Here is a 12,268-nt window from a genome sequence, read left to right on the forward strand (position 1 = left end):
AAGCTTGTGAATAACTTTCGTGGTAATTTCTTCCGTTTTCACCTATTCAATTTTTGCGATTCCAGTTATTTTGTAACAGTTCCTTCTGGAATACTGTTCTATATCACCTAGGCGTCTCTCCAGTTGATTAATTATACCCCCCGCAAACGAAGTTTAGGGGGGGTATATTGGAATCACCATGTCCGTCTGTCCGTCTGTCTGTCTGTCTGTCTGTAGACTCAGAAACTATTGGAAGGATTTGTCTGAAAATTTGTACACATATTATTCACCATATGAAGTTGTGCACCTGATATTTTCATCTTGATTGGATTATTATTTTGAATTTTACAGGTGTTTTTTCATTTTTATTTTGTGGTTTTGTCTGGACCGTTTCTCAGAAATTATTGCAAGGATTAATCTGAAAATTTGTACACTTATTATTCACCATATGAAGGTGTGCACCTGGAATTTTCAACTCTTTTTGTTAATTTTTTTGCATTTTACAGGCTTTATTTTTTTATTTTAATTGACTTGTTCATTTTGGGTCCAAAAGATAGTTTATATGTAGAAGCAAATGAGCCACCTCTGGAATTAAGAAGAATTAAACTAGCTTTACAATACATAATTAAGTTAAAAGCGAACACGGACAATCCTGCCCATGACTGTGTATTTCATCCTCAAAATGTACATTTATATGATAAAAACAAGAAATGCGTAAAACCAATTTGTTTACGACTAAAAAATCACATTAGAGATTCTGAACTACCATTAGATATAGTAAAATCAACATCTCTTTCTGAAATACCACCTTGGAAATTAATTAAACCCGTAGTTAATACATCCCTTTCCGAACTTAAAAAATCAGAGACTAATCCTCTTGTTTTTAAACAGAAATTAGCTGAAATCAAAAATGCTAAACCTGCAACAACAGAAATTTACACAGACGGATCAAAGGATAAAGACAGGGTTGCTGCCGCTGCTATTATCAATAAAAATGTTTTTTCCGTAAGACTTCCAAACGAAGCAACAATTTTTACAGCGGAGGCTAAAGCAATACAACTTGCTTTTGAATATATTAAATCCTCGGATAAAAACTCTTTTACAGTATTTTCAGATTCGCTTTCATGTTTACAATCCATACACAATATGAACATTGGTCATCCGTACATTTTGAATATATTAAATGAGTTCCATCATCTTGCTAAACAAGGTAAAAATGTTGAATTTTGTTGGATTCCAAGTCATATTGGTATTCAGGGCAATAACAAAGCTGACAGTGCTGCAAAATCTGCTCTTCAATATGAAATCGTACCTTTTAAAATTCCCTACACAGATCTTAAGTACTTTGTGAAACTTTATGTAAATTCTCTTTGGCAAATATATTGGGATTTTTGTGATGGTCATAAATTGTATTCAATACAAAACAAAGTTAATCAATCATCAAACTTCGGTCTGAAACGTCAGGACGAAGTTATTATTTCAATATTAAGAATTGGACATTCAAGATTTACCCATTCCTATTTAATGAGCGGAGAACATCAACCTGAATGCATATCTTGTGACTGTGCCATAACTTTAAATCATATACTTTTAGAATGTTCTGATTTTTCACCTGTTCGAAATAAACTTTTTAATGGTGTAAAAACGATGCATGATCTTTTTGCAAATGTAACTCCTAGCGCTATTTTACAATACCTGCAAGAAACAGATTTTTACAATAAGATTTAAATGTCAATATTTTTATAAACATTATTATCTTTGTATATTTGTATTTAACCGTTTTTATTTTTAAATTCAAAGTCCGTCGGATGGGACGTTAAATGGTGCCCCGTGTCAAGGATAACAACCCGCTTGGCACGCAAAAGATCGTTTCTCTGGAGTTCGAAAAAGAGTAGGCTCACTGGGGGCCGCCAGAGAAACCCAAAACTTTCAAAACCGTTCATACAGTATTTAAATTTCTCCGCCGAAATATGGCTGAAATATTGCCGACTCGGCGTAAAAAAAACAATAATCAATCAATCATTTTGGGTTCATGTATAAGGTTTGAGATATAGAATCTAGAATATCTGTTCAAAAATACTACATCTTAAAACTACTCATATAAACTTAAAAAAGGAAACATCATAAAGTGTTAAAAACAGTTTTTACACTGCACAGAAGATATGTAATTTCATTTGTCTCTTGGGAATAATGACTGGACATGCATCCAGTTAAAGATAAATTAATGAGTTTGGTGTTGGAAGTATCTCTTATCAAGTGTGTGTGTTATCTATCTCCAGGGAATAAGGCACAAGAATTAAAGATCTCTCTTCTCTTATTCTCTTAATTGTAATTTATTGTCTGTCAAAGCACTTCGTCACTGGATGATCAGCTCTTTATTTTCAAAATGCATTTCAATTTTTATATATCAAGATTAATTTGATTTTTGTATAATGGTTTTTTTTTCAACAATCAGTTTGCAGAGTGACATAACACATAATTGCAATATATTTTTTTAATGCAGTAATAAAAAAAAATAAAATGAAAAAATTAAAACAAAATGTTACAATGGAATTACAATGTATTAGTTTTGATGTTTCATTTGGTTGCACCTTTGTTTCATTCATTAAGAAACATGATGAGCAATTGTATTTCACTGCAAATTTTTGTAAGTAAATTGTGAACACCTCTAGATCCATAAAGTATTTTGAATTGGCACCTTCTCTGAAAAACCAAGCGGGGGGTATTTGTCCCTAATGGACAGTTCTAGTTTGCAAATGCATTATGTTTATTTTGCCTGCAAATGATTCTGAGATTATATTTTTATCAACTCTTTTAAATGAATAATGCCAACAACTTTTCTGGCAGTTTGTTCGTTGTGTGAGAAATGCAAATGCAATTCGTGAGGATCGTTCTTTTAGCCGACTTGCTTTCCAATCGCACAACTAGTTGCGGCGGAGATATTGCATCGCCACTGTGCATATGTACTTATGTGTGTTTTTGTGAGTCCTTTACAGCTTGTGGGCAAGATTTAAGGACCTCTTGACTATCAATTCTCAGTTTCCACATACGTGTATTGCATTGTTAAATGAACAATTTATGTACGAATTTTTACGTGCTTAAACACCCAGGTAAATTTGTGTCGCTTCGATAAACTCGCTTAGTAAGTTTCACTCCGTATTTGCGTATTGTTCCATTATGGGTAAACATTGGTATTAAGAATGGATTTGTTTAGCACCGACGGGGCCTTTTGACACAGGTCCTGAGAATCCTTGCATTGGTCCTGGAGTATTGAATTTTGAACTTTTTATCAAGGTAAGCACTTTTGCAAGCCATTGGTTCTTTCCACCCTTGCATACTAAAGAGTGTTTTTGCATAAAGCATGTTCATCCTTGTAGCAGCAAATTATATAACTCACATTGTAGAATTAACTATCTGTCTGTAAAATCTAAAGCAAAGTTATGCAGCAGTGTGATTCTTTCAGCTTAAGTATTTTTAAGCCTAATTTTCTGTAAAAATACATCTTTTTTTAATGGCATTTTTGGCATTTTCAGCAAGATGCCAAGTGCACTGTCAACAAAATGTTGTTTGTATCATAGTTTGCGCTCGGCATACAAAGACTCTGCGGCCTCTGATATGATACTGTCAGGATTTGAGGTAATGTCCCTGACATTTAAATCATTCTCGAGGTCTTCTATGCCCTCTTTGGCCCATGTGAATAGGTCACCAATGTCGTGGTCATGGGGTACGTTTGCCTCACTTGTCTGCTCATTGCACACATGGCTTGGATTGTTCTTGGGTTGCTATCGCTCGGGACATATCTTGTTTTGGTCACTAGCGATAATATCTCGTGATTACTGGTCACATCCTCTGCAGTTGAGAAGACGGTGTAATGGCGGGCTGTAAGAGGGTTTCCACCACCCCAGAGTAGAGGGAGTTATTATTCATAACATTGGACTGAATTCCTGTGTAGTTTTGGTTTTAGGGGCCCTGCAACTTATGAATGTTAAATAATTTCTGGCGTCCTCTTTTCATATCACACTTGTTTAGAGTAACTACTTTTTGCATGACGGCACTACTTGTTTTATGCAGTGAAGACTCGGCTGGAGGTGGAGTCTTTGTGGCTTAAGAATTTTCCGTAGAGATGAACTGCAAACCGGAGTTTGACTGAGACCTACGTGTAGTCCATAGTTTATTGTTCCTGCTTTTTTCCCTTGGGATTGGATTGCATTTCCACATAGAGGTTGTGCCTTCACGACATGTAAGGGCTCCCGCTGCATTTCAGCCGTAGCCGAGTACCCAGACCACACCTCTCCATGTAGACCATGCCCTAGGTCAGGTTGCCGTCACAGCCTGGACTGGTCTGCCCATGTACTTCATATGCTTTTTTAAACATCTCACTTGTCTTTCACAGATCGAGAAGTCTCTGGTGGTCTGCATCACACCTGTCGAAACCAGTTTTGTATCTGATCACTTGCATCCAGGAGAGTTCATGTTCAGAAATTAGAGTTAGTCCCCTTAGACTTAGAAACTAGTTTTGTAACTTTATACTTCATATAAAAATAATATTTTAAAAAGTGTTACTATAATATGGAGAATTAAATATGAGTAAATTAAGCTGATTACTTTGACAGGATCTTAGGTATACCCCCATATTTCAGGCAAATGTACCTAATATGGACCTAATTAGACCTGTTATTACCCCAAAATATTCTCTTTCTTTTTCAGGGGTTTTTGGCTGCAGCAACCTGTGGTGTTCCGTCCTTCGTACGAATTGTCTCATATACGAGCTGTCAAATAAGTGTTAAAAGCCATGAGGCTGATCTATTGTCAACCTGTTAATATTTTGGAAGATCTACAGATGCCTAATCACCTTACATACTCACCCCTGCAACATTGATGACTCAAAAGACTGCGGATGCCTTTTCTGCAAGGAATCTTGCTGAGTTTACAGAGAAAGATCTTTATCGTGCAGGGTGGAGAAGAGTCCAAAGTTTGTCGGATCAATTTTGGAGACGTTGGAGAGACGAATACCTCACAACCCTACAAAAGCGTCGCAAGTGGACAGAAGTTCGTCCGAACTTAAAAATCGAAGATATTGTGCTTCTGAGAGACAACGCCGTCAACAGAAACAACTGGCCACTGGGTGTTGTCGAGGAGACCTTTCTTTGCGCGGATAAATTTGTTCGTAAAGTTCGTGTTCGAGTTGCAGGAAATTGCCGTTATACTCGTCCCACCAACGAACTTGTCTTATTAGTCTCAACTTAAGATGTAGTCATTGAGCATTTGTATAGATGATTTTTTTTAGAGATCTAGTCATATTATGTTATGTTGTCTACTAGTTTTGTGCTATCTATAAGTAACGTAGTGCAGTTTGTTTATTCTAGTCATATTTGTGATATCTAGGAGATATCAGGCGGGAAATGTTCCGTCCTTCGTACGAATTGTTTCATGTACGAGCTGTCAAATAAGTGTTAGAAGCCATGAGGTTGATCTATTGTTTACCTGTTGATATGTTGGAAGATTAGGGAAATCATTGTGAATACATCTGTAAATTTATTCTGCTATATGTACTTCATTTGATGTCTAATGCATAACTGCAGTCGAGAGCCTAAAGGTAGAAAATTATGATTTTTTTTTTGGTAACCGCATGTGTACGATGTACGAAGTACCATTATTGTCATTACTTTACCTACAACTTATGTTGCTTAACGTTACTAAATATTTGTCTTTCTTGAATTTGGATGAGAATTATTTAAAGTAACTTGTAAGAATATGCTTAATGAAAATACTGGATTTTGAGGCATATACATTGCTGTTTGAAGTAATTTTCTATAGAACACCATAACGGTCATAATCAAATTTGGTTAATTCTTACACTACTATTATTTTATATTGTGAACATTGTCTTATTAGTCCTTTATTTTTCTTTGTAGTTCTTTACCTCACATGCATACGCATACACTTATATCTAAGTCAATAAAGAATTCATAAATGGACTTGGATTATTGTGCTACTGCAAATGGTTAACTAACTGTCTCTCAACACGAGACAGTATATGTGGCATCGAGGCTGCAGCATCATTTCTTGCTCTTCACCCACAGAAGTTGGATGTCTCACATTTTCCAGGGTTTCTTGGTCTACTCTTGTGAATGGTACAGGCGAATGAATCAATTAATTGGGTTAATAAATCGGAAATGTACAATGCTGACTTCTGTGCAGCTGTGTCTTCAATTTTCTTCTTTGACGGGAGTTTTATTTTCATCTCCTTCTCTTTTTCTAGGGATTACTTATTCAGATCCATGTTTCTTTTCTTTCTATTTGTGGTACTGGACATGTCTTTTTTCTTCTTTTTGGGACTTAGCTCTTCTTCCTGTTCTTTACTTTCCTTTATTTTGTCTGTTTGAATCCTGTTTCGTTTCCCTTTACTCTTTCTTCTCCGATATTAAAACTGGACCAGATGTTGGCTTCTTAGTTAAATCTATCAGTACCGTGCTGTATGCCTAGTTTGCAAATTTGGTAAGTTCTTTCTCCGTTTCTATAAAAGAAACATTTTTTAAAATGAAATTTAATAAAAATAATGAAAGTTATCATAATTACATTATTTATTTTGATCTCCCCCTCCAAAAAAGTACCAATTCTATAGTAAATTTTTTATAATACAGAAAAAAAACGTGATCGAACATAAACAATCAATTGTTTAAGGACATACACAACGTACCTTACCTACTGATAATTTTCCAAGATATTCTAAATGTAAACTTATAATATCATTAAATGTTTTTAGACAAAAAATAAGCATGCGTTACCAGGGGTTTTGAGAAGATATCGAATTTTGAAATTTTTTGCATTACACAACGTACCTTACCTACTGATAATTTTTCAAGATATTCTGAATTCAAAATGATAATACCATTACATGTACTTAGAGAAAAAAATCAGCATGCGTTACCAGGGGTTTTGAGAAGAGTCGAATTTTGATTTTTTGCATTATATAAAATGTACAAAAATTATAAAACATGAATTCCAGATTTTTTTCCATCAAAAATTGTTTAAGAAGAGGTGTACAAATCCATATCTAGACTTTAAAAATATTGCACACAGGTCCTTCATTTAGTGGAACTCTTCAACTCCAAGGGAGAATCCAAAAAAGTTAAAACTACGTTGCGTATGACCCTAATGGAGACGAATCTTTGATGTACTTATAATTACATATTTTTCACTTACATAATTGTGTTGATTTGTTGAATGTGCTTCTGAATTTTTTAGCTTAAAAAAATCTTTGTTTTGATCTATTGTGGCGTAAGTATGAAATATACTCCAATATGGAAGCCTGATCTCTTTTCAATCAATAGTTATAAGGAAAAATTAACGATTGTGACAAGAAGGTCAAACATCAAGGTCATGGGGTAAAAAATCATAGCGTATTTAGAAAGGTATTGTCAAAGGCAAAATATATTTAACATGAAAGCCCTAACTCTTTTCATTCAATAGTTATGACCCAAGGTTAATTTATAAAAAAAAGTTTAACTAGTATCAATCTCCCATAGTAGTAAGTACATGTTGAAATGTTACTCTATTTCATTTAAAAGAAAGAAATTTTATATCACTATAAAATTTATTGCGAGTTTCACAACAAATAGATAATCTGAACATCTAAGAAAAAAGGGAAAAAAAACATTTAAGACATAGTTGCATACTTGAAAATGAACAAATACTTGGATAGAGTTAAAAAAAAAAGAACACATATAATGATCATGTAAATTAAGCAGATGGACATTTAGTTTAACCCTTTCCTCTTAAAAAATATCACTGAAATTTTTTCATGAAATCTTGAATATAATGTACCACCATTGACGTTTGGAGAAGGTCCACACGGACGATATCTAGCAATTCGTTTAAAGCGTTAAGCTCCCTTTGAGAGGGTAATTGTTAGTTGGCGTACAAAACCCTGGTGCTACAACTGGAGAGAGACTCGGTGTTGATTGTGGAGGGTTGTTATACGAGTCATCATTGGGTTGACTGTAGGTTCGACTTCAGTAGCACTGGTGGCGATGCGATGCTGGACTGTTTTCCGAAGATACCTGACTATATCCGGCGAATGACGGAAGGGGGGCCTGGGGTGTTGTTGTCGGAGTCATCTTTGGGTTGACTGTAGGTTCCGACTTAGTAGCACTGGTGGCGATGCTGGACTGTTTTCCGAAGATACCTGACTATATCCGGCGAATGACGGAAGGGGGGCCTGGGGTGTTGTTGTCAGAGTCATCATTGGGTTGACTGTACTTGTAGGTTCCGACTTTATTAGCACTGTTGTCGATGCTGGACTGTATTCCGAAGATGCCTGACTATATCCGGCGAATGACGGAAGAGGGGCCTGGGGCGTTGTTGTCAGAGTCATCATTGGGGTGACTGTACTTGTAGGTTCCGACTTTATTAGCACTGTTGTCGATGCTGGACTGTATTCCGAAGATGCCTGACTATATCCGGCGAATGACGGAAGAGGGGCCTGGGGCGTTGTTGTCAGAGTCATCATTGGGGTGACTGTATATGTAGGTTCCGACTTTATTAGCATTGTTGTCGATGCTGGACTGTATTCCGAAGATGCCTGACTATATCCGGCGAATGACGGAAGGGGGGCCTGGGGCGTTGTTGTCAGAGTCATCATTGGGGTGACTGTATATGTAGATTCCGACTTTATTAGCACTGCTGTCGATTCTGTACTGTAATTCGGAGATGAGGGACTGTTATCCGGAGATGAGGGACTGTATCCCTGGGATTTTGTAGGCACTGGTGGGTTGAACTCTCCTGACTCTGTCGACACAGGTTTATGGCTAACAGTCAACGTGATACATACTGGTGTCGTGAGGGTAAACGTTGACCGGATACGTTTTTCAAAGGTTGTATATTTCCCTGGGTTGTCTTCTCTGTTACAAAAAAAATAGATAAAAAATAGATAAGTATACTAAGAATAATTTAAAAAACAAACAAACAAACAAAAACAAACAAGCAAAAAAAATTAAAATAAAATATTCATTTTTTTTAAACTAATACTTTAAACCAAAGTGAGTCTGCTTCATGCTTTACTAATCTTTATTTGATTTTGTGTGCCTTAAAGTCTGATAAGTTTACCTGAATGTTTTCAGCAGTGGATGCTCCTCTTTCTTCTGCTGCGAGAACCCATCACTCTCAGGTCTGTTTTCTTTATTCATTTTCCTATGAAAAGATTTTCCAAAAAAAAAGAGTAAAAAATGTCTATGTTTACAATTTAAAAGATTTTAATAGTATGTGGTGGAGTGGGGGTTTTCTTATATTTTTTTTAGAATAATAGTAAAGATAAAATAAATTTACCTTCTCAAAAGAATGTGTGAGTCTTCTGATTCACTTAATTTTCTCTTGTATGTAGGTTGACATTGTTTAGGGGAGGTTTTATCTTCTTCAACCTGGTATGGGTCCCCCGGGGAGTTTCTAATAAATTAGAATTTTTGAGCATTATTTAAAAACAAGCTAATTCAGAGAATTGGTGTCCCCCGCTTAGGGCAAAAGTCGGATCCCCCTTACTGAATTTGTAGAGTAATGAAATGTATACTGAAGCAAATAAAATAAATGTATGTCAATATGCGTATAAAGATTTGATTGCTTATTCTTTATTATGTGTATAGAAGATTCTTTTTATATGGAATATTTATCACACTGTAATGATGATTTTTTAACCTCCTAAATAATTCTTTTCACATGCTGAATGCTATCATTTAAAAAAAGAAAAGTTAAAGAAAGAAAGGATCGTCCGAGATTCGATCCCGGGACCTCTGACATGTTAAGCTGGAGACATACCAATAGACCACGGAATCGCTTTAAATGAAGTCAAGTATATGCAGAAGTGAAGTCACATACATATATATATATATATATATTCATGTTCGGTATTGTCAAAATTTTACACAATCCATGGTGTTTGATTTATTTAGCCTTCATTAAACAGTTCTAATAGATGTAATAAGAACATAAAGCCCGCCGAAAACCTGTTTTATTCACAATAACTCTCCGCTTGCCCCTGTGCTAATAAAAGCGACATGTAATACTATAAATGATAATTTTAAAAACCGGGGCGGGGCACTTTGAGAGGGTTGAGAGAGGTCCTAGAAAGTTTTTGGTATAAAATTACATTGCATAAGCTCAAATTCTTCTTGAAATATCGCCCGGAAATGATAGTGTTACACACAGACAGAATGTATAAATTTACGACCTTGAACTTTTACCTCAAAATCAATAGGGGTCTTCCTTAGGCCACAGGGAGTTGTTATGTAAAATTTCATTGCAATAACTCAAATGGTTCTAGAAATATCGTGTGGAAACGAAAGTTTTATAACAGACAGATTTTGCTTATTTATGACCTTGATCTTTGGCCTTTTGACCTCGAAATCAGTGAGGGTTTTCCTTAGGCCACAGGGAGTTGCTATGCTAAATTTCATTGCAAAAGCTCAAAGGGTTCTCGAGATATCGTGTGGAAACGAAAGCGTTACAGACAGACAGAAAGACGGACGGACGGACAAACCCAAATTAATATCACCCACTTTTCAAGCGGGGACAAAAAATTGAAGCAAACAAATGTTAACCTGTTTATTTTTATATATACATTGTTTTTCATTGTAACAGAAAATCACAATTTCAACATGAAAATAATTTTTGACTTCAAAATGACAGCTAATACATATTAAAAAGTGATAATTTTTAAAAAGAGTACTTACCCTGATTCAAACGCCACCTGGAATTCCTTCCCCATCTCGATCCACTTTTGCTCGAAATCTAAAAAAGCTTCTGTCGTTTTGAACGATTTGTTCTGAAGACTGTGATTTGCTTTGCATTTATCCTCTCCATTTATACTGATTTGGGAGAAAAGGGGCAGGGCTTGTCGTTTAACAATTGTATTTATTTAAAATATAGAAAATTATAGAAACCGTCTCAAAAAACGCTGGAAGGATCATTCAAGAAAATATCGCGCGCGTTTTTTTAAAGTTCGACTAACCTTTCAGAAAATAGTATATTGGTACTACGAAGTCGTAAATATTTTTTTCCCATTAAGGCGCCCCAATAAACAGCAGGAAAAATAAATTTATAAATAAATATATAAATAAAAGAACACATGCATTAAAAAAGTTTACACATTCAGCACAGAAAGAAGAAGAGTGATTAAAAAACACATATTTTTCAAGCAAAAAGGTTATACATGTTGAAAATCGACTTTTTACTTTTGATTTCATTAATATTGACACAAAATTGTTACCATGTGGTGATAAAGTTTTACCTTTGCAAACCAATATAAACATTTTTACAACTGTTCACAAATTTACAGATGATCTTATTTGGTACTGTACAAGTTATATCTATTTTTTATTATCAAGCATGACATTTTGTAATTAATCTAAGTAATTGTTTGATATCTTGTATGATGTGAAGAAGCGGGTTTTTTTAAGTTCATATCACCTTTTAGAAAATATTGGATAAAGTTGAATTACCATGGCACACCCAGATCACCGAAGCGATTTTTTTAATTAAAGTTTTCATATCGGGCGCGTTTTCTGTAATTCCGAAGCATTTTTTTTTTTAAAGTTCAGTTCACCTTTTAGAAAATACCGCGTTTTCTGTAATTATTGTCATGCTAATATTCTTTAATTTCACCTGTGTGAAGTTAAATTGCCATGACACGACTTGATTACCGAAGCGATTTTTTTTAAATCAAGAAAATACCACGTGCGCTTTCTGTAATTACCGATGCGATTAAATAGTTCCGTTCACCTTTTAAAAAATATTGGGCGCGTTTTCTGTAATTTATCTGTTATTTCACACCTGTATAAAGTTCGTTTTCTGTAGTTGCATGTATGTGTATGTGTTGCTATGAGAATATTCTATAATTATCCTGAGTTTAATTTTCCTATAAATTGACGAAATCCTAGCTATTTCACACCATTTTAAATGACTTGTCTCATCCATACAGTCATTTACAAAAGATCACTGAAGTAAGTTTTATAAAAGAGTAAAATAGATCTAGAAAACAATCTTGTCAATAGTACATTTTATATACTGATGTAGGTTTTCGACGACAAAGTTAATTCGCTCAAAAGCGAGTTCACTAGACAACATTAGTAGATTATGTACACTGTCGATGTGCGATAGGATGGATACACTAACCTTATAAACACTTATCACATTAAAAAAATTGTTTACGTGTAATCTGAGTAACCAGATTTATTACACAGACACAATAATCGTCTTGTGTCTGTAATATTAAACCATATTAATTAACTACATGTTG

At 34.8% G+C, this 12,268-nt stretch overlaps 1 protein-coding gene across 1 annotated transcript; it reads right to left on the reverse strand.

Annotated features, from left to right (window-relative positions):
* Positions 1 to 7,576: 7,576 nt before the first annotated feature.
* Positions 7,577 to 11,085, reverse strand: LOC134257843 (DNA-directed RNA polymerase II subunit RPB1-like). The gene is made up of 2 exons (XM_062740433.1): positions 9,088 to 11,085; positions 7,577 to 8,882 (listed from the first exon to the last, which is right to left on the reverse strand). Exons 1-2 carry the CDS (start codon positions 9,165 to 9,167, stop codon positions 8,096 to 8,098), a joined length of 867 nt encoding a protein of 288 aa, XP_062596417.1. The 5' UTR covers positions 9,168 to 11,085; the 3' UTR covers positions 7,577 to 8,095.
* Positions 11,086 to 12,268: the final 1,183 nt, after the last annotated feature.

This window comes from Saccostrea cucullata, unplaced genomic scaffold, assembly GCF_032062105.1.
Source record: "Saccostrea cucullata isolate Sc308-1 unplaced genomic scaffold, CSIRO_AGI_Scuc_v1 ctg2935, whole genome shotgun sequence".
Taxonomy (NCBI): domain Eukaryota; kingdom Metazoa; phylum Mollusca; class Bivalvia; order Ostreida; family Ostreidae; genus Saccostrea; species Saccostrea cuccullata.